This window comes from Haliaeetus leucocephalus, unplaced genomic scaffold (assembly GCF_000737465.1).
Source record: "Haliaeetus leucocephalus isolate CR32 unplaced genomic scaffold, Haliaeetus_leucocephalus-4.0 Scaffold110, whole genome shotgun sequence".
In the NCBI taxonomy this organism is placed as follows: Eukaryota; Metazoa; Chordata; class Aves; order Accipitriformes; family Accipitridae; genus Haliaeetus; species Haliaeetus leucocephalus.
Window position 1 is genome coordinate 258,704 of NW_010972546.1, and position 22,513 is coordinate 281,216.

The following is a 22,513-nucleotide window of genomic DNA, read 5'->3' on the forward strand; positions in this document are numbered from 1 at the left end:
GGGGGACCCGAGAGCTTAGTGCTGGAAACCTGCACTCTAATCTTGATTATTCTTAAGCTTTCTGCTTCTTTCTACCTTTCTCTTTCGTCTCGTGGTGGGGGCGGGGGGGAAGGACGGGTTGCAAAGTCCTGGGACGGCTGGGCCTTGCGCTTCCCGCTGCCGCCGTGCCCCGAGGGTGAGGCGGGGGGGGGGGGGGGGGGGGGGGGGGGGGGGGGGGAGCGGAGGGGGGACCCGTCCCGGTGCGGCGGCCGCTGCCCGCCTTCCTCCTCCTCCTCCTCCTCCTCCCTCCCAAGGTGAAAGAGAAACCGGGCCCACCCACGTGATCCGCCGGCGCGGAACACAAACACTGCCAGGCGTTTCTGATTTGTCTTCGCGGGGAAGGGGCGGGGCGTAAGAGGAGGCTTGCGATTGGTTCCCTTCCAGTAGTGTGGGCTGTACGCGGCTGTCCCCTGTTGCGATTGGTTCCGCAGCCGCTACGGGGAGGGAGAGAGGGCACGGCTTGCGCATCTCTTCCCTCTTTTGATTGGTTCTGACGCGAGGCATGACGCCTCTTAAGGGTGACCGCATTTCTGATTGGCTAAGCCTTACAGCGCGTGCTGGGGGGAGGAGCTTGCAGAGAGCTCTCATTGGCTTTCGTTAACGAGGGCGGATCGGCTGGCTGCGGACACCCAATGATCGCCGGGCTCCTCCCGCCGGCACCGCCCCCGGAGCGCTGATAAACGGCGTTGGCGGAGCTGGGGGAGTCAGTGCGGCGGCTGGCGCGGGCGGGACGGGCATGGCGGGGGCGGCCGGCGCCTCCTGCTGCTGCCGCGGCGGGGCGGGGGGGCTCCAGCCGCTCCGCGCCACCGTCCCCTTCCAGCTCCAGCAGCGCCGCGGAGACGGGGGCCGGGCAGGTAACGGTGGGAGGGAGGGAGGAGGTGGGCGACCCCCGCCGCCGGTGCGCAGTCGGGTCCACGGGCAGCCTCGGGGCTGCAGCCCCGCGTGTCTCCTGCAGCCGGGCTGGGGTTCCGAACCGGTAGCAAAGAGCCGCTCCGCCGGTTCCCAGCGGCACCTCCTGGGGGCTTGCAGCGGCCGGTCCTGGTGCGAACCGCCCCACAGCGTGCCCCCGCGGGGGAGCGTTTCTTCGCCCCGGGCCCCGGCGGCTGAGATGGGGTCGAGGCGGAGCCGTCCTGGGTCCCTGCGGCGGGGGGGGACGCGGTGCTGTGCGCGCCGACACCTCCCGTCCTCCCCGGGGCCGCGGAGGCAGTGCTGGGATTAATTAGAGAAAACTACCGTGTGCTCGGGAGGCTTCTCCTAACTGATGCTGCGTGGGTGGAAGTGAAAGAGAAAGGAGAGAACCAAGGGCAGAGGAGAGGGGAAAAGAAAACGAGGTGGGGGAGGACACGACACCAAAGACAATGAGCGAAGGAAAACTTCAAACCCCGAAACAGCCGAGCTGCTTAAAACGCTGCCCGTGGGCTGTGGTCACACACGCGAGGGGTTGAGCTTTGATCTCCGGCCCCGTGGGGTCCACAGATCTCCCTTCCGTGCTGGCTTCCTTGCAGGCAGGACGTGTCCCTGCTTGCGGTCTCCCGTGACAATGAGTTGCCTATTTGGAGGTGGCTTCCCAAAAAAACGGAGCCCTGTGTTTTATGCAGCTGATCTGGCTTGATAAAGAAGCAATAATTTGATTGGCGCTAATGGCTATTTGGCCCTAATTGCATTACTGAGATTTTTCTGACCACTTCAGGAATGCTTATTTAAATATAACTTTTTGGTCACCTAATAATAATCTTTGGCTTTATGTACGTATTACTTTTGGCTGTTCACGGGACTGCTTTTGGATGTTGGGTTCTTGCTTGGCTGTTCATTATCTCCAGTGTTAAAATAGCAATGAAACACTTTTTGGGTTAAATGTAAGATTAAACAGACCTCTGGAACAGAGAGAAATATTTGTCAAGCTTTGGGCCAGCTGATCTTGGTGGCATCTGTTCAGAGTGCTGGTCTCTTGTTTAACACAGTGGCTCTGCTTTGCAGAGGACAGTGCTGCAGCCCATCCTACAATGAGAATTAATGGTCTTTCCTGAAGTGTCCTGCATTTCACTGCTTGAGACTTAGAGTCATTCCTGCCACTGGCAGGGGTGGTATCGATCAGGGAAGCTATTAAAAAGCTTTTTGCTCAATTTACACTTGAAACAAGTTAATGAAATAAATTCTTTGGAGTGCTAGCCTCTCCTTCCCACTCAACAGTGTGGTGAAGTTGCTGTGAAGAGGGCAATTAGTCAGTAGCTTCAGACCTTATGAAGAAAATAAAGCGAATCTCAAAGAAAGGAGAGCCAGGCTGCCTGTGATCTCTTGGTTGCATTAGAGCCCTGTACTGTACCTACTCCAAAGCATAGCGAATACCGTGCAGCTTTCTGAGGGCAAAACGGCTAGAGCGCCACTGAGATGAACCAGAATTGCTGGTCTTCATTTCTTCCTGGCTCTGTGCCTCACTGTTCAGGCTCTAGGAGCTTGAATTTTTCCTCTTGATCATAGTAATTTCATCTACAGTTTTGGAAGTGTTGAAATTTCCATTGCTCTCTGCCTCATCACTCTTCGTAAGCTTCAGTTTGTTCCCTGCATGTGTGGGAGCTGTAGCAGTAAACTGGCAGGGTTTAACTGAAAACTGGTATCCTGGTGATTCATAATCTAACACTTTTGCTCCTACCTTTTGGGAGCTCAGCATGGAAATCCGTTGCTTTATCACATCTTTCCTCATTTGCTGACTTTCTGAATTGCTCTCAAGCCTCATGGCGGCTGGGTGCTGGGGATCTCTGTGGTTCTGGCTTGGGGTTTTAGAAGAAGAGGTAGAGTGATCTGGGGTCTGATCCTGCAGCTGCTCTGATAATAGAGGATCCCATTGAGATGAGGAGCAGCTGCTGAGTGTCTCAAAGGGCTTCTGTTAAAAGGAAGAGCTAGAGCTGGGGGATGCCAGGAATGAGGTCTAAGAATATTTTAAAAGGAGTTGACTTGCTGTTTAGAAATCCAGGATGTCAGGACTAAGAGTGATGAATCTCATGTATGTCATTGGGGTCAGTTTTTTTTAAATTCCTTATCTCTTCAGTGATGTGGCTTTTGGTGGTGAAGTAGATAATGTGTTAGTGTTTGATCCTCCTCAGGTGTAGCCCAGACCCATCCCTGTTGCATCCATTTATGCCAGGTTAGGTGGCTCGGAGGCAGCTGCTGGGGTAGTCAGAGCTCTGCAGGTGCTATAACACTGGCAAGGTTATATGTTCTCTGTGGTGGGATGAGCTTTGTGGAGACTTTGAAGTTTAAATCGGTTAACGGCAATGCTGGTGCTGTTTGTGGCCTCGGTTGTTTCCTCCAAAGCCCACACCGGAGCACATGCTGGTCTGAGAGTTTCCATCCTTGCATCCAGACTTCAGCCTCCCTGATACTTATGCCTTTGCACTCAGGAATCTACTGCCTGGGTGTAACCCCAGTCCTCATCAAGCATTGCAGGTCTGAAACCTGATTTTTCTCAAGCAAGACATGGAAAAGTCTTTATGCCTCTTTTTTTCAGTATGACACTAGAAAAAATAGGATTATTTAAATTGCAGCTCAAACTTTAATTTACAGACCCATTGGTGAACATAGCATTTTGTGAACATGAGCAGGTAAGTAGTCTTAGTCATTTAAATTGGTTCGTGCACAGAGAGGGAGAAGATGGAATATGGTAGAAAAGCGAAGTCACGTCATGTTACTAGTTGAGCAGACTCCTTCAGTGCACTCTTTAAATGTGTAGGGGGTAAGATGGGATGAATAGCTGTACCAGGAGTTACCTACCAACTGCTTTTCTGGATAGCGTTGGAATAGATTTCTTAGGAGAAAGGGTAGCTGCCTGTCTGCCTTCCACATGCTACCTGTTTATCAGTGACAGTGTGGCATAGAAGAGGAACAACAGTGAGGTGCAGAAATACAAGTCTTCATCTGTAAACCTGTATGGTTGATTGGGGGGTTTCATGAATGGCTTTGACAAGACCTGTGTCTTGCGCTTCATGTATTTCACATTAATCCTCTGTGAAACCAAAGCTTTATTGACAGTCTCTCTTCAATAAAATTCAGATAAATTCACCAGTTTTCCCACCACCACCCCTATAACCCCAGAATTATGTGGTGCCTTTTAGCTTTTCAGGAAGTTACTGTTGGCTGAGCTGACTCATCTAGATGGGATTTTGTTGCTTGCCTGCTGAACTTGCCTGTTTTTGAGATGTCCAGTTGTTTTTGCCGTGTGGATCCTGCTAGAGAGACTAAGTGAGCAGTCTGCCAAATATCTTTATTTGGTATCTGAATTAAACCCGTGCCTGGTCTATATTATAGAGGCAGACGAGTGGGACGCTATTCATAGGCAATACTGTCTGAGTATATGTTTAGCAAAATGAAAATGTTTCTTTAGGAATAAAAATGTCTGTTTGCCACTTGAAAGTGCTGTGGGATTACTGCTTATGTGGTAGTGATGCAGCAGAGCTGTTAACAATATCTTTCTCTGCTGCTTTCCTTTGCTGCAGGCATCACATAATGAGTGTGGGGGTCTCCTCCCCTCCTCCGTCTTATTAGTTGAATATCTTAAGTGCTTCAGGCCTTACTGTGTTTGCTTTAGCAGTTGATATCTGATGGGGTTTTGTGTCCTGAGGGATGGGTATAAAGGCTTTCGTTACTGAAATAGTGGTCCAGATGTTTGGGGTGTTTGCTCTTGAGTTTTCTTTTTTGCTCTTTAACACCTGTAGTTTTTCAGGGGGTGCTTAAGCAAATGAACAAGGGACACAGGTTCATATCCTGTGCCTAACTTGAAAGTGAAAAAGTCCATCTTAGAGAAGGGGTATCTCAGTAGAAGTAGCAGCTCGGTTGGTATTAACTCTCCAAAAGAGAAACAAAAACCCTCAAGCAGGGATGCAGAGTACTGTCATGGGAAAATTGTGCTGCTGCACTGTGCAAACAGCTGCTGTGACAAACTCTGCATTTCCAAATTTTGGGATTCATCACTATCAAGTAATTCTGCCTTTGCCTTTATCAGCCTGCTTACCCCCAGCAAAACCCTAGAATTAAAGGGTTAAGCACAGGTAGGGAGATGTAATGGGGAAAAATAGTCATGTAGGACTGGTTGAGGGATGGGAAAGTCTTGAAGATGTCCTGCTGTAGCACTAGCCAGGAAGAATCCTGCCTCTGTCCTATGGAATCAAATCAGTCTTTGTACAAAACATAGTTGAATACAATACATGGCTCAGGTTTGGAGGCAAAGCATTGCAGGTGGCTTTGTTTAATGTAGAACGAGTTTCTCGCACAGTAATTGGAGCCCATTCATGGTATTGCAGTCCTCAGCTGATACAGATCATGCCTTCAATCTAAACTTGCTGCTCCCAGTTCGTTAGCCTCTGGATAGGGGTGTGGGAAAGGGGAAACAAAGGACACATCTATAACTAATCTTGACTTGTGTTGACATTCTGTGGGTGAAACAAGTTTTTCCCTGCTTTAAAATGCTGGAGATGACATTTAAAAACAAATTTGCAGGGGGGAAGGGATGGGACCGTGCAGTCAGTTTGATCTGTCCCTTCTATAGCAGAATGCTCCAGAGGAACTAGGAAGCTCTCAGATCATTTACCATGGATGGATTTTTATTTGTGAATCTTTTTCAGCTGGGGCTTATCTAACACAATTGCATGGACCATAGCAAAGTTTTTTCAACATTTGTTGGGTGAGGAAGGAACCTGGGCACCTATTTGTGTAGAGAAGCAGCAGTTCTGTTGCAGGTGTGGTAAATGTTTTACTGTCTGTGTGGTACAAAAGAAAAAACAAGTACTTGGCCTAACCCTGTGAGAGAAATAATGTCAAGCACCAAGTGCAATGAGTTCTCTATGCAAAGCTTGGATGTTGAAATACTGTGTAAATGGCAGCATTGACTACATCGAGCTGATCTTGGCACTTCCCTCACAGCTCCTGCAGTTTAAGATGACAATGCTGATTTAGTGGGATTCACAGTTGTACAAGAAGGATCTCCAAGAAAGGCCAATAGTGTTGAGCCTGTAAAAATATTCCCTCTTGGAAATTATATTAAACAGGCCTTTTTGCATTAGAAATTAAGCTTGTGGTGCTGCCATTCAAACCACCTGATAATGCAGGGTTGACTGTACAGGAAATGAGGAAAATATCAAAGAAGGTTGTGTGGTTAGCCCATTCTTTGAAAATAACGGGAGATAATTGTTTCCATGCTTGCCTGGAACCTGGTGCATGACTCTGGGCAAGCTGCTTCTCCTCCCCGTGCCTCAGTTTCTCATAGTTTGTGTGCCATCCTTTAAGGCTGGAAGCATTCAAGAACAGGAATTACAGAGCTTGTACGGTTCCTGGCATGCTTGAGCCTGAGGCTGCTGTGTGCAACTCTTGTATGCATAATGCTGTTGTGCTTACACTGTTTAGGCTAGCTCTAACACTGAGCTAATACTAGCTTTGGTATCCTGCTTCCCAGTTAGAAAAGGCACTAGGAGGGTAATCAGAAGGTGTATCAGATGTTGTGGGGTGGTTTTTCCTTGCTGAAAAGTTGTTTCAGTAGCTTCATGTTGGGCCCTCCAGGCAGATGGCTTAACTGCAACTAGCCATAAAGATGACTGTGAGTATGGGAGGAGGGCTTGTCATAAAGTGTTGATGTGACTTGAGTAGTTATATGTCTATAAAGGACAGGAAGCCTTCTTCCTTGTTTTCCACCTTGTCTGTAACTGTAGAAATATCAAGGATGTCTTGCTCTGTTTTTGGCTTACTTTATCTGTACTGGAAGATTTCCAAGGGCTTGAGAATCAAAGGTTTCTCATCTTGAGAGTGAGAGCCCTGCCTTTTGCAGTGATCTTGATTCCTAGATGCTTATCAAGAATTGATCTACATAGAGTTAACAAAAAAGGGAAAAAACCCAAACCCACAGCTTTATCTTCATTGCTTGGGTTTCACTCTTCTGATACGGGTGACATGGATGATCCTGGTAGCTCCTTAGTCATCTGTATTCTCCAGGATCAGAGTGAACAAGTCCTAAAGATCTAATGTTTGAACAAGTTTTTGCTTGTTTCTAAACCACTCTTATTGTTCATGAGAGGCTTCCTGCCCACCTGTTTTTTTCCTAGTTCTTACTTAAATTTCAGAGTGTAAAGCCAGCCCAGAAGCACTCCCAGGCTGTATCGGTGGATAAGAGATGGGCTTGCTTGAAGATCCCACCAAAGTGGTGACTTGCATCAGGCTAGATTTAGGAAATGTGCACTTCAACCAAAGACTTTGAGAATGTTGAAATTCTTCACATTGTTTTATCATTTGAAAAACAAACTTTGAAAGAATTGAGTTAAAGGTGAAGAGTTCAGCTCTTTTACTCCATCAGCTGGGTGTTCAGCTTCAGACCTTGAGCCTTGTTGGAGGGAGTTGCTGTTTAACAATGTCTGCGTCCAAAAAAAAAAAAAAAACCCCAAAAAAAACTTGAACTGCTAGTGTCCCCTATTAATTTCCTTCAATGATATCTGCAGATGCTGTGTCCTTTGGGCAGCGCTCTCCAGCTGTACTCTTAACGCAGCTTGTAACCAGGGGAGTGATTACAAAGCCTGGAATTTCTTCCCTTGTGCTCCCAGGCCAGTTGTGAAGCCCTCGGGGCTGGTTCAGCGAAGGCTGCAGGGCAAGTCATTGCTGGGTTGTATCAGATGGGAATCCAGCTCCCCAACCTAGTGTAGGATCCTCTTTGCCCTTGGGTTTTTTTGCTTTCTTGATGCTCATCCTCGGTGGGTTGCTCCTTTCTGCGTCAGTCAAGCGCTGAAGCGGAGAAAGGTTCTTGTGGGGTTTCATAGAGGGCTGTGCTTTGGGAACAGCAGGTACTTTTTTGGGTGTCTTGGGCTGTGTGTGTACAGTTTGAGCAAGAGTCATGAGGGGTAGTGTGGTTTAACCACAGCTTCTGCCTATTCACCGGAAAGTGCAATGGATTTCAGTGCTCTGAGGGTTTTGCATTTCTGTATTAATGTTTACTGAAATGAGCAAAGAGCTATGAAATCCCATCCTGGCATGGGTGTGAATTTCCCTTCAGTTGTAAATCTTCTTTAAAGGGATTATAATTTTTAAATATTGAGAGAGATATGTAGAATACTTCCTTTGCAGAGACTTGAGGTGAAAAGACTTGGTGTCGGAAGTTACCGCTGTGGACGTGTTAACTCTTTTTGCAGGAGTGGCTGAGGGTTGTGTGTATTGTTACCTTTTAATCTGCCTATAAATTCCAAGTTCATTTTCCTCTTTGAAGACCCTTAACATTCCACTTGTTCTTTTTCTCTACCCATACATATCAATTGTAACCGGTTGTCTTACTGCATTCTTCTTTCCCATTGCAGGACTACTGAACGTAACTTTCCTTTCTTGCTTTTGGGATAAAGTGAGATTTTTCTTTTCCTAGAAAATGCAAACCGTGTCCAGCCTTCAAAGGTTGCTTGTAGTCATCCTGCTGCCCGTCTTGTACAGGAGATGCTCTCTGCATCCCTCCTTGGCTTTGTTTTCTGGTGGGGGTTTATGTGGAGACCCCTGAGATGGTGTGGATTTATAGCCTCCCTTGTCTTTTGGTACCTTAAGTAAGCATGTTCTGGCAGGCTTCTCTGGATCTCCTACTCCAGTTCTGGTTAAAGCTTGAGATCTTCCCCTTGTCTTTTCCACTTAAAAAGACCTGTCTGTAGCTGTCTTTGTGGAGAGGATATTCTTTTTCCCTCCAGCTTCTTTGAACTTTCATCCCAGTGCCTCTCCAGCTCTTGATTGTGCTTTTGTTCCTGTCTTGGAAGCTAAGTCTGACCATGCCATGAGTTCCTGTGAAATGCTTCTATTTTCTAGCATGTTTGTAGGTTTCTGTAGTGTACTAAGCACAGGATTTTAAATTTCACTAAGAACAGGTAAAACTGCCTGTTCATCTCCTTTTAGTCTTTCTGGGATTCCCAGAGCAAAAGCATTTATTCGTTGCATAATCCTGTGTTGGTTTCAGATTGTGTGATAGATTAAGGTCCTCTCCCGGAGTCCTTTTGCAGAAGTAGCATGCAATAGCAGCACTTTGGTGTGCCGCAAGGAAGTGCCTGGGCTGACTGTGATGGTTGCAAGCATGGTTTCTTAAATCTCCACTTTTCTTCTGAATGTGGAGAGAGTGCAGTAAAGGCACAATGTGGAAAAAAGGCAATTCTTTTACCTGTAAAGATTTTTAGTCTTTGCTATGTTAAAGATTGGGACTGTTCAAAAATAACTGGTTCTGTTGCATTGCCTCAGTGCAGCAGTCAGGACATATGCTTTCCTTTACCTGCTCCATCTGGAAAAAATAATTAAAACTGAGGATATCTTTCTGAAGCTTGTTTGCTGCTGAGAATTTTTATCCTATTTGGTAACAACCTGTCAGGTAACTTGATTCACCATGATGAAACTGCAAAGAAATTGAAATGAGATTTAAATGGGTTATAATGTTGAAGCTTCAGTTCTGATCTTTATTTCACTAACACTTCTGCTTGTCACTCCACTGGAAATGCCTGGTTAAAGTGGTTTTGATCCTCAGAGGAGATATGTTTTCTGATCAAGTATGATCTTGTGGAGTGAGGTTAGAGGAAGTGCGATTCCCTGACGTGGATTGTGGATCCCTGTTCTTGACATCCTCTGGAAGTCCTGTGCATGTCTCTTGTCCAGTTAAATTTTAAAATGAGGAGAAGGGAAGACACTGGATTTCTTGCTGTGTACCAGCCTTTACCTCCTGCTCTGTCAGATGGGAGCCAGCGAGCTCGGGGTGATGCTATGGCCAAGACCTGCTCTACACCAAAACTGTTGGTTAGAGCTGTAACTCATTAAGCAGTACAGTCCTTAAGATGAACACAAGATGCTCTTAGTGCTCTGGCATGATCAGATAGCTTATTTCTTTTCTGCTGTAGGAGCTCCTGCCCTGGTAACCACCACAGCAATGCCAGCATTGTGTCCCTTCCGCTTGTCCCACCTGAACTGTGTCTGGGTAGCTATTGTGCAAAAAAATGTTTTGTATAGAGATCTCCCATCTAGATTGTCTAGGAAGATGCTAAAGATTAAGGAAGCAGTGCTGGGGTGCAGTAGGGGACACTGATACACATCCAGCAGCCCGGTTTGATGTGAATATTTTATCTAAAAGAGATGTTTCTGTGTCACAGAGTCCTGCTGTGGTTTGACAGGCCTGTGAGAAATTCAACTTAGGCATTTATGTTATCTTACTGCCCCTATCCCCCAAATCAGGAGTATCATCTGAATAAGGTGATGTGTTGTAAAGATCATTAAAAGGTATAGATGGGGGAAGCTGATACAGAACTTAAATAATTAGAAGTAATTTCTGTTACACTGGGGTGGAAGATATTTGCATAAGTTAGTTATTGACAGAATTGCTTAGGTTCCATCTCAGCTGAACTCTCCCTGACAAATTCTCACTTGAGAGCTTACAACTCTTGCTTGAGCCAATAAACTGAAAACTGCATCCGAAAACCATTAGGTACGCCTTGATATTACAGAATGCAGGGAAAGCTTCCCTGCATGGTGAAGCCTCAGGCAGCCCATTGTTCCATGGTTAACTTGAAAGCTGATTATATTCAAACATGGACTGGTTTTTTTATGCTTCATCACTTTAAGATAGACCTTTGAAGGGGCATATTCAGAAAATGTCAGGGTCTGAACAGTATGTCCCTAAATTTCTAAACATTCTTCTGATATTAAAGGGTCAGTTTCCCCAGGGTGACATCTGGAGAGGGAAGGAAATCAATTTTACAACTCTAAAGAAAGTAGTAATGGGAATTTTATTTTTGCTTGCCATTGTTTTTTTGATTCAGCTGTAGGTATTCTTTATTGAAAAATGACCCCCAAAATTTTTAAAAGTTTACTGAAGACTTCTGTTTTCTCTTTTTAGATGCAGAGATTGGCTGGCCTAGAGAGACTGTTTAGGAAGCTCTGAGCTCACTGACGTTGATGTGTTTGGGAAAGACTAGGGACGCTGCAAATCAGGAACTCCAGTACTGACAGTTTGTTGCTTCTAAATGCATGCATTGCACCAGCCTCTAACTTGTGGCTGCATGAAAGCCTCATGCAGCAATTGGAGGCAGCCAAATGGCTCCTGGAGATACGACGACGGTTCTGTTATCTGCAGCAGCTTTACTGTCACATGAAAAGTAAAAGTGCCACAACCTGACACTTCTCAGCTGTGGAGCTGGCTTGGACCAACTCCAGAGCTCATGGCCAGGTGGCAGCTGTGCAGGCTCAGTGCGGAGGGATGATAATAGCACGGAGCTGTAAACAGGACGCTCCACCCTGCCTCGGCGCCTCGCACTGTGCTGTGCACGCAGCCTTTGCACCATAAGGAGGGGCATCCCGCTTCCAGCAGCACCCTGCTCTGCATCTCCCAGCTGCCCCCTGCCCTTTGGGCTTCCCAGTGCTGCTTAAAAACAAACTGAGTTGTTGGGTAGCAAGTACATGAGTTGTACTTCATGAAAAGGAATGACAGTTCTTGCTGTTCGTACATTAATAGCTTTAGGTGTTCGTCAGCCATCGTACACAATTGATGCAGTTGTTACTGTAGGAGGCCACGTCTCCTCTGCTCTTGGTCACGTCTGTTCTCAAGGTCCTTTCAGACTGGTTTTGACTGTGTTGCCCTGTTGAAGGTTTGGAGTACAGAGGTGACTCCACTCGCTCTGGATGCGATGGTTATATCAAAGGGGGCCTCTTGGAGAGCTTTGTGGGGGACGTGTGCTGCCAAAGCATTGTGGGAGAGGGACTGCCATATCGCAGCAGCTTTCAGTTCTTCTGCCAGCAGTCTAGTTGGGGAGAGCAGTGTGAGAGGAAGAGACAGCTGAAGTCATACGTAATGGAGATGCAAGTAACATAGCCTGTGGGGGCAATGAGGCACTGAAGAGGAAGCTGCAAATACTAATGAGTTTCTAAATTAGAGTTAGTGGTAGCTGTCTTACTGTTAACTGTTGGGAGCAGGGAGTGTGCCTTGAAATGCCAGCTGGACCCAACACAATAAGCCTTTAATCCAGTGTGGACCTTCCGAGGTGTGGCTGTCATGCAAGGACTAATGCTTCTCTTGCCCTCCCACATGGCTTTTTGTTCCTACCCTTTTCTCACCTAGAACTCAAATTCCACTGCTCAAATGGTATTTTAGCTGATAAAAAGATGTATTTAACAGGCCATGTCCCTGGAACAGTCTCAGCCATGAGCCTGCAGTGGGTGCCCCAGCACATTTGTATACAGAGGTATTTGGCAAACACAACATAGTGCTTAACAGTTTTAATGCTGGTTTTAGTGTGGTTAACTCAGTACCTGCCTGCCATGCCCTCGTTTTGGGGAGGAAGGGAGAGAATATCTGTACACAAAGCACCTGGAGCAGAGCTGTGCATGGCCTTAATACCTTGCCAGGAGTCCACAGGGCTGGTTCTAATGTGTGTGGTAATTTGCATGTCTAATCAAAATGAAATGCAAACAAACCTTCCTGCTGGCTTGAACTTGCCTCTTTCTTGCTACCTTTTTGGTTTTGGCAATAACACCTTTTTTCAGCTGCAAGGGTGACGACAGGGTTGCAGAAAAGGGCAGCTGTGCTGCCTGCTTATGGGCCGTGCGTTGATCACATCTAGTTTGGAGCTGGCCAGGATGCAATGGAGGAGACGGGGAGGGCGCAGCAAAGCATATGCTGCGTGTCTCCCTTTGCTGTAGCCTGCCAAGAGACACTTGGCTCTCCATCCTTGCGATGGGATTGCACTGGTGTGCATCATTGCTGACACGCAAACTTAAACTAGTCTTATTTACAAAGCATTGCTGTTAATCATGTTTCTAGCTACTGTTATGAAAGTAATGTCTGAACAGGCAGTGCGGCCATCTCGTGGAAGCTGGGCAGATCCAGAGCTCCTGGATTTGAGCTTGGGCCCTGCCAACGATGGGTTATGACAGTCAACAGGTTGCACGTCTTACTTTCTGATCTTTGCTGAATGAATGCGCACATGTACCAATGACACCAAGCACTCATGCAGTCCTGCTGGAGGATCCAGAACTTTGCAGATGTGTTCTCTTGGCCTCCTTGAAACTGGAAGCGAGCATGTTTCCTTGGGGGAAACTGAGGCACGCAGCTTCCCTTTTGCTGTTGGATCTTACCATGAGCAAGAGCCTGGGTTCTCTGACTAAGCACTGTGCTCCAGCTAGTAAGAAATATGGCCTTATAGACAGCATAGTGATTTGGGTTTTTTTCCTACAGCGCTTATGCAAAAGCAATGTGGACATGCCGAGTATTTCATTTGGTTGTGTAGCAGCTCCCTCGACTTCGACTGGAATATCTAATCAATGATTTCAAGCAGGCACTTAAGGACTGCAATAAAATCTCTGCTTCTAGAGAAGCAATCTCTTGGTGATAAGCATGAATACAGCTCTCTGCAGTGGAGTGGAGGAGTGAGTAGGAGGGCAGATTGGGCAGTCAATCCACCAGCACTTGCTGGCCCACTCTACTGAAGTGGTGTTTCTGTTGCTGCTTGGTTTTCGATGGCTGACCTGAAGCAGCAAATCTGCCTGTGCTGAGGCTGGGCAGCCGCATGGCTTTGACAGGGAAGAGCTGCTGCTGTTGTGAGAGTGGGAACTCACTGGGCATGTTAGAAGTAATAGGACTCTGGTTTCTGAAAAATAAATGGACTTTTCCAGGCTCTGTGTGCTAGTTCCCTTCTTGTGATCTTTGCAGCGCATGTGGGCTTGTTAATTGTGATAGCTGTTGCTGAATCTTGGCTTTGGAAGCCTAATTTTCTTTTCTTTTCCCTCTTGTCTAGCTAGCGTTCCCTGTGCTGCCGCTGTTGAGAAGACCTGCCGTCCCCGGCAGCCCCGCGTGCGGCGCACCTCTTCGCTAGACACCATTGTGGGCTCGTACCTGTTGGGACAGTGGCCAAGGGATGCTGAAGGAGCTTCCACTTCGTGCATGAATGACAAAGCTACCCAGGTATAAGCACCTGCAGACTGCCCTTGAAGTCTCTGGGCCAGGAGAGGGTTGCAGAACTGAAACGAACTGTGTAAGCGGGGGATGAATAGGGAAGGCATTAAATTTCCATCCGTCCAGCTGCAACTTTCTAGGAAGGCTTTTTTCCCCTTTTTGCTTCTCAGCTTCAATTGATTCCACTTTGGTGCAGAGTTAGAATTTCCTTGGCCTTGTTTGGAGGCAGATGGCCTCTGGCTTTCTTCTCCAGTACTGGCTCAATGCTACTTTTTTTTCTAGCTTGCAGTTCTGGGCCAAGTCCTTATATAACACTCGCAGGCTGTGTGCCACACGCTGCAAGAAGTCAGGGGTGCTCCCGCAGAAGGGATCATGAGCACGAACGGCACAGCTCTCTACTGTAGAATGGAAAAGCTCCAGACCTCTAGGAACTCTTAGCAACCTGTAAATATTACTCTATGGCAGCAAATAGTGCTTGCCTATCTGCAGAGGTGAAAGAATTTAGAAGGATAAGAGCATCCGTTTGCTTAAGTCATTTATTTAGCACATTCAATCTCTGTTAACTTGCTGTTTGATCTTTGGTATTCAACAATTTATTACTAGGCTGTTTGCAGGAAATTCTCAATTGGATTCCAACTTCCATTGTCCTTCTCCAAAGTATTCTTGCCTGCTTTTGTTTCAGTTCTAGTGCCCAAGTGCACTGCTGAGGGCAGAGGGCATGCTGGAAAGGAAGGGAAAAAATTTGTCTAACTTTATTTCTGAGTCAGGGAAGCACACTCTTCCTTTCTGTCTTCATCAGCAATGGTGGGAACACTTAACCCCAGTGTTCTGGGGCTAATTAGTTTTTCTGCATGTGGCCCTTTTGGGGAAATAGTTGGAGAAGAGGGGCACCTCCTTCTTCCCAGAATGGAAGATACCACTATGTTAATTCAGACTCTGCTGAGCATGGAGCTGGTCACTCCTCTCTGCAGTGAATAGGCCAGGTGTGCTGCAGTCTTTCATCAGTTATCTACAAGTGTCTTGCAAATGCTAATTTTACCTTGCAACATGCCTGTAAAATGAGCAGTGATCTCCACTGTTTCACACACAAACCTCTGTGTGGCAAATGACTTGTCTGTTGAAAGCTGGGAATAAAGTCCTTGGTTCTAGACTTCCCTGTCTATTAACAAAATGTTCTTCATCGTAACCTCCAGGACTTTGCCACTCCTTCCATGTTTTCAGGCTCAATAGTTATCAAACTTGGGACTTTCTCTGCTAGCCAGTACATGTTTACTTCCTTCCTTATTCAGCTACTGATCAGCTGTTTTGCAGAGCTCTGTAGATTTGCTATCATAAGGTGGTTAAGTGAGAGATACAACTGCAGGTGCTCAGTGTGGGGGTGAGGATGGCAGCACTATACATGATTGGAGCGTGTGGCTTTATCTTGATGTGCAAAGCATTTTTTTCTCTCCTTTTTCTGAGGAAGCGGTTTTGCCACAGTTAGTACAAAAGGTTCTGTAATTTCCTTCTGCCTTGACAGTCTGCCTGCGAGAGGTGGGACGCATATGTGCTCTTCATTTTCAGGCCTTCCTATTGCACACAATGTCTTTTCTTCCTTTTTAGGCCCTAGTTTTTTGTTAGCACTGGTGCAGTGCTCAGTGCTCTGAGTGTCACAGCAATAGCCTGCAATAAGTGACTTCTCAAACAGGGCTCAGGAGGCTTCCAGCGAGTTGTGGAGAGTTTCTGTCACGTCCTGCAAAGTGGGACTGTTGTTAGCAGCTGGAGTTCAGCTTCCCACGGACTTGCTTCTTGCAGTGATGTGGGATAGGGCTGTGGTCTTGTCTTTTAGACCTTTGCCTCTTCTCCTTAGTGTTCTTATGTGTGATCTACTGGGATATAAAATGACACAATATTTTGGGAAAACGGCCAAATAATGATGTTTGAGTTGTTTAGGAGAGAGTATTTGAGGTAGGAAATGAGATCAGATGTGCCATGTGCTGAAACTGCAAGGTTGGTCTTTGCCATAGGATTTCCTATTGCACTGGTCTGTTCCTCAGCTCTGTCTGGCACGGTTCAGGGGTGGCACGGGGATGGCTGTGACCAACTGCTCTGAGTTTAGCAGGACTTCAGAGCAATGGTTCACGCTAAATGGATTTCTTCTCTCAAACCAAACTGAACACTAAGTTGAAAAGAACTGTGCCAGGATGTCTGCTGTTTACAGGCATTGCAAAACAGAGACCTGGACAACAAATGGTTTTAGCTGTAGGGAACGCGGTGTGCTCTGCTTACAGTGGTGTGTGTAAGGAGGGGTTTCATTCAGAACCTGTTAAGTCAGGAGAGGCTTGGATTTCTGCCTAGAAATCACCTGTATCCCTTTACAGAAGGGAAATCTGGTACCTCTCTAGGTAACTTGCCTTGTTCCTTTGGTTTAAATAGATTTTAAAACCTGTTTTGAGAGAAGAGGCTTCTGTCATCCCTGTGACTCAATGTTGTTTAGAACAGCTGCTGTTCTTGCAGTAGCCTCTGGGGAGATCAGTTAAGCTGCTTGGAGAGTAACTGTTCTCAGGCCCTTGCACCTTCTGGCAGCCTGTTGCTGAGGATGGAGGAGAGGAGTATCATCCAAAGCCTCCCACAGAAATGGCAGGCAGCAGTGACACAGGGTGAGTGTTTTGAGAGGCACTGAAATGTGATGTTGGGAAAAAATGATGGCTGGTCTTGAAAATGGTGTGCCTTGGGAGTGTTAAGATCCTGGAGTGTCTGCTGAGATGGCTGAGTTCAGTGGAAGGAAGTTCACACCCTTTGCTGATCAGATTAACAGCCCTTTCTGATTTCCATTGATATTCAAAATGTAGCTGTTGCTTGGAAAACAGCTGTGTAACGTGGTGCTGAGGCTGTTTTTCTGCATGAAGAGAGTCAGCTGAGAACTGCCAGCCCTGCAGATGGAGGGATGTGAGCTGGAGAGGCAGCTGGGTTCTTCCAGTGCTCCAGCAGCAGCAGCAGTCAGTCTGCAGGCCAAACTCTGGTTTTGGTTACGCCTTTGAACTCCGATACGGGAGCCTGAGGACTCAGAAGCAAGTTGTGTGTTCTCACAGTTGGGTGAGGCTTTTCCTCTCGGTAATGCTGCTTCGTACAATGAGTGCCTGAAACCCTACGTCACTGTTCATCAGACGGGAGCCTGTGCAAGCAGTACAGGGCGGTTGTGGTTGTTTCTCTGCAGTAACAGCTTGGTGCCCTTTATCTCGTCAGGTACTTGTGATTAAGCCGCTGACTTCTGGGAAGTCACTTGCCATGTAGGTCTATGAGGTCCAGTTTCCAGATAGGCACAAATCTGGCCAAAATTACTTTATTTTGGCAAACAACGGCTATCTCTTGATGCACGTTACAGAGTATTGTATTAATGGGGGTAGAGTGGAATAGGACTGTGAACAGGCAGTAGTTGATCACTTATTCTTAGGATTCTACTGGTTTAGAGACTGGTGGTAAATGTTGTGATTATCCTCAGCCGTGTTTCTCATCACTTCAGACTCCAGTGTCCTGGCATGATGCAGAAGTGGGGAAAGCCAGCTCCAGTGCTCACAAGCGTTCTGCTTCTTGGGGTAGCACAGATCACCGCAGAGAGGTAAAATAGACCACTCCCAATGTTTGAGCAAGATCTGTGTTAGTTGCTAATGTACAGGAGGCTCCTGCTTGCATGGGAGGGGAGCGGGAGGACAGGATACTACTGAAGATGAGACTTTAGCCCTTGTTCTCATCTCTAAAGCTCTGTGATTCAACTAAAGACTGATTTTGTTGGCTTCCTCTAGCAGGCAGCTATTGTAAAGTAGCTCCACTGAAACCCAGAGTGTTGCTCGTCAGTGTCGAGGTGTATGTGGGTTCCGGTGGGGCCTGGTTCCTAATGCTCTGTAGGTGGAGGATAACCCAGATCTACTAGAGGAAAGGCGCTGGCCACATCGCAGCAGGGGAGTTTGTGATGAGGCCTTGCGAGTACTTCTGGTCCACCCTTTGAGAGGTGGCTGGAGCTGCTGCTTGTGTGATTGAAACCGTTGCTATTTAGGTACTTCCTTGTGGGTTGGAAAAGCGGGGGAGGAGAGAGACAAGGCACCATCCTTTTTGGTGGAGGTGTGTTGGCTTGTCTGGTTCTGTAGCTGAAACTTTGTTTGCTAGATTGCCAAACTGAAGCAACAGCTCCAGCGAACAAAGCTAAATGGCAGAAGTGGCAAAGAAAAGGAGAAGAGCTCCCCGCTCCAGGGGGACCATGCTGTCCTTGGATCGCTCAGGGTACGTTCGTGTCTCCCCCTGCTCTGCTGTCACCGTGTGTCCTAGTGAGGTGGAGAGCAGGCTCCTTTGGGCAGGTGTCCAAGCTGTTCTCAGACTTCTGCTCTGATGCCTGAGAAGAGAGAATCTTTTTTTTTTCTCCTCTTCTCCCACCTCTTCCACATGTCCCTCTGCTTTGATCTGCAGTTAGTGAGTCTGCATGACTCTGCTGTCAAGTCTTCTCCTGTCAGCCTCGTGGAAGGCTTTGGGTGAGCCCTGGAGAGCTGTGGGAACAGGGTGTAACTGCTGAGTTTGTGCAGATAGAACTCTAATTTCATCTATTCTGGATTGTTACAGGACTCTCCTTCAGGCTTCCTTTCTCCATCTCCCATTTTGAGGCTCAGCCCCTGCTTGCATAGGAGCCTGGAGGGGCTAAACCAGGAACTGGAGGAAGCGTTTGTGAAGGAACAGGGAGATGAAGAGCTTTTGCGGGTAAGCGAAGGTCACAGGATTGCCCTGAAACTTCTGAGTGGTCTTGGAAATCCTTTCCTCTAAAGACACTGCCTGTATCTGTTTCTTGGCCATGGGGATGGTCTCTGTGTTTAGTTTTAGCTTGTTCTAGGCATGTTACTGTCTAAATTGGGTCAAGTGGCTGCTGGCTTCCCTCCTTAAAACTTGCTGGTGCTATGAGAGATCAGCCAGTAGTAATCTCAGGATAGATGACATCTCACTGACAGCTTTAAGACACTTAGACTGGCATCCAAAGGCTACTTTGTACTGTGCATTTGTGGGAGGAGTGATCCCAGGCAGCTTATGAACTGAAGTGCATTACAGGGTGCAGAACCTGATGTTCGCCTGCTTGCAGAAGGCTGCCTTGCTGCCTCACTCCCCGAAGTGGAGGCTCTGCCTCTATCTGGATCCAGCACCCCAAGTAGCTGCTCTCTGTAGGTGCAACTGCTGTTAAACCTCTTCACTGGTGACAGGGGTTTCTTGCTCCTCTAAGACTTTGCTTCCTCCCTAGATACTGGATGTCCCAGATGGCCACAGGGCACCAGTGCCTGCCCAGAGAGGCTCTGGAGATGCATCCCTGACTCTGGAGCCCAGCAGTGGCAGCTGCAGCAGCCTCTCTCTTTCTCCTTCCCCATCCGTGCCTCTCCACCTTTCCCCACACACCCCGGTGAGGCTGGCAGCAGAAGAGCCCTCCTCTGCGGCAGACGAGGTGCAGCCAGATCCAAAGGAGAAAGGTAAACAGTGAAAGCGGAGGGGCTGGTAGGTCAGGGGAGACAAAGGGGGCCAGTGCTATGAAAACCTCGGTGCAATGGCTCCTCCCTGTCTGTGTGCTGGGTTGGAAGCTGCAGCTGAGATAGGAGAGAGGGTCTCAGCCAATTTGGCTAAATTGGAGTGGACTTCTAAAGCTCCAGTAATTACCCTTTGAGGTGGGTGGTTTTCAGTACTAGATGGAGGATGTGAGCTGGGAGCTACACAGATAAAATGCTGCAGCTTTGGGGTATTGTAGCCTGCAGCCCCAGGATCTAGAAGAGCATGTCTGGTGTTTAGAGTGCTGTTAGATTCTTGTAAAAATTTCTCAAAAAGTATCTTTTCCCTGCTAGAGGAGGGCAGCCCTTCACCAGTCCTGGCCTTTGCTTCTTCTCCTCGACCCAACCACAGCTACATGTTTAAACGGGAACCTCCCGAGGGATGTGAGAAGGTCCGGGCCTTTGAAGAAGCTTCGTAAGTATGAGGAGTTGTTCGCAGAAGAGAACTCGTGTGAGGTTGGCCTTACGGGAGGATGCTGGGGTGGGGGCAGGAGAGACTTCTGTTGCTGCAATTGCCACCCCTGCCCTGTTCTAAAAGTAGGGAGCAGCCTCTAGGAAAAACTCCCAACAAAACCGTGGCTGTTCAGGCCCTGGTGAGAAGAGTTGAAAGCTGAATTGCTAACCCTCGGACATGCTCAGAAGGATCTTGTGAGGCCTTGCCCTTCCCAGGCAGTAGTTTTTATCAGCCAGCAGAGCCTCTGGAGGAGAAGAGGTGGTTTTCCTATAAATAAGTGTGCTTTCAAAACAAAACAGGCTCTTCATGCTGCTCTGTACCTGAAGAGCTGTCCAGCTCACAGAGGAAGTTTGGCTTTTAGTCAGGCTCTTTGAAGAGTGCACAACTCCAGGTGGTTTCCCGGTGGCTGCTCGGTGCCCTCGTGAGTGTCCGTTCCTAATCATGTCCACTCTGTCTCTCTCCTTCAGCTCCCCCAGCCCTGATCAGCCTTTTCAGCCTTCCTGCCCAGATAAGAACAAAGTGCACTTCAACCCCACCGGTTCTGCCTTCTGCCCTGTCAGCCTGGTGAAGCCTCTCTTCCCAAACGTGGGCCTCCTCTTCAGGGGCTTTCCAGCTTCTTCCAGCCCTGGCACGGGCACATTTACATCCTGCCAGCCCACAGCCCCCAGCCCCTTCCTCGGGGTGCGGAAGGACGCTGCAGTAGATAGCTTCAGCGAGGTGTCCAAGTCTCCTTCACTGAATTACGAACACTGGAAGCGCGGCCAGCCAGAGGAGAACGTCGTCTTCCACAGCTCTCTCGTGGTGTGAAGCCTTTGGGAAAGCTTAGCCAGCAACAGCAGCTCTGGCTCCTCAGTGTGTCTCTGCCAGCCTGTGGAGACGTGTGCCTTGAAGGTGGGATGTGACGGCTAAGAGGCGGCCCTGGGATTGAGAATGACAGCAGGCTTCCTCCCGAGGATGATAGAAACTGTGAAGTTCAGTGTGCCATGGGACTCCGCACTGCTGGAGAGGCTTGTTTCTCTGAGCCTCCCCTGTTCAAAGCACTTTCCTGTGTTCTAATTGTCTTTTGTTTCCTGTGTGATTGTTTTGCTGGTGAAGAGCAGCCGGGCAGTGCTGGGGGAGCCGAGGCAAACTCAGACTCTGTGGCTCTGTGAGTGAGGTTGAGCTGGGAGAATTCAGGTTAGGGATTCCTCGGCATCCCCTCAGCCCTGCGGCTGTCTGGGACTGCTGAACCCTGGGAAGTGGGATGGGGGGAGAAGGGGTCTGTAGGACAGCTGCCCTGGGATGTATTGGAGCAGAAAATGTTGTGTACCTGCACTGTGAAGACAGCTCATCTCCCTCAGAGCGGGCTGGAGAGCAGTGGATCCCTGATTGTGCCTCCCCTGGACACCTCTGCCCCCGCCTCAGAACACGGCTGGAGCTTTAAGGATGCTGTGCAAAGGGGGAGAGCGCAGGTGACTGACTGCAGGCTTCCACGGATCTGCGCTCTGGAAAGCTCGTGTGACTGAGGGCAAAGGAGGCACCTGAGACGCGAGCTGCCTGTCTGGTTTCCCTGCGTGTGGGCAGAAGTCTCCCAGGTGCCTTGGCTGTGCAGCAGGAAGCAGGGAGGGAAGTGAAAACTGGCATTGCACAAAGGTCCCTGCGGGGGGGTGGGGGGTTGTGGCTGCTGTAAAGAAACTACCTGCTGCTTTCCAGCCGTGAGCCTGGGCAGCCTGGCTGGGGCTGGCTCCCTGAGGTGGATTTTGGGCCCTCCCCTGCCTCACTGAGGGGCCAGAATTTGTGCAGGGAGCTGCGGCTGGGCAGGAGTCTGAAGCATGGCTGCGTCCAGCAGCGCTGTCCTGATGTGATGCCTTAGAAAGTGAAGCGATAACATGGGAACGTTGATTGTAAAGCCTCCTGACAACAAAAGTATTTGATTTTGTGTTCTGTTGCAAAGGCTGGGGGTTGTACTGAAGAAGCCTATTTTCTTGTATCTGATGTAGAAACTCTATTTTCTTCCAAAGACACTATTTTTGCAGCTGTTTGAAGTTTGTATTTTATGTATGTAGTGTGAAGCTTAAAGGAGGAATGTTAGCTTTGGAGTTCTTGTCTTGCGTTTAGAGGGGTTGTTTGCAGATGCTGGTATTGCCAGTTAAAAGGAAACAAAATAAATATTTCGGGCATCCGCAGTGCTTCTTTGGGATTTAATGGATACCGACTTTAAACTGGGGGGAGATGCTGGAGCCCCGACCGGGCTGGCAGAGTAGCAGCCTGAGGGTGGGCGGGACGTGGGCGGAGGGGAGGAGCTTCCCAGGCCCCGCCCACCCGCGGGGCGCGCCGTTGCTGGAGGGTGGGGCACGCGCGCGCTTTCTTCCCGCCCCGCCCCTCGCCGAGTCGCTCAGGCGACGGCGGGAACGCCAACCAGGTCCCGCCCGCTAGCTCCGCCCCCGCTGGTGCGGCCAATCCCCGCGCTCCACATCGGGTTGCGTCACCGCAAGGGCCGCGCTCGGCGAAGGTCCCCAGGCCGGGGGTGCCCCGGGCGCCGCCTGCCCCGGCGGGGGGCACCCCGCGGCC

The 22,513-nt window shown here is 48.5% G+C and overlaps 1 protein-coding gene across 1 annotated transcript; it reads left to right on the forward strand.

The window, feature by feature from the left end:
- Positions 1–775: 775 nt before the first annotated feature.
- On the forward strand, positions 776–22,111 carry FAM117A (family with sequence similarity 117, member A). Its single transcript, XM_010585670.1, has 8 exons — positions 776–893; positions 13,803–13,969; positions 17,463–17,558; positions 18,104–18,217; positions 18,551–18,685; positions 19,215–19,437; positions 19,804–19,924; positions 20,431–22,111. Exons 1-8 carry the CDS (start codon positions 776–778, stop codon positions 20,768–20,770), a joined length of 1,314 nt encoding a protein of 437 aa, XP_010583972.1. The 3' UTR covers positions 20,771–22,111.
- Positions 22,112–22,513: the final 402 nt, after the last annotated feature.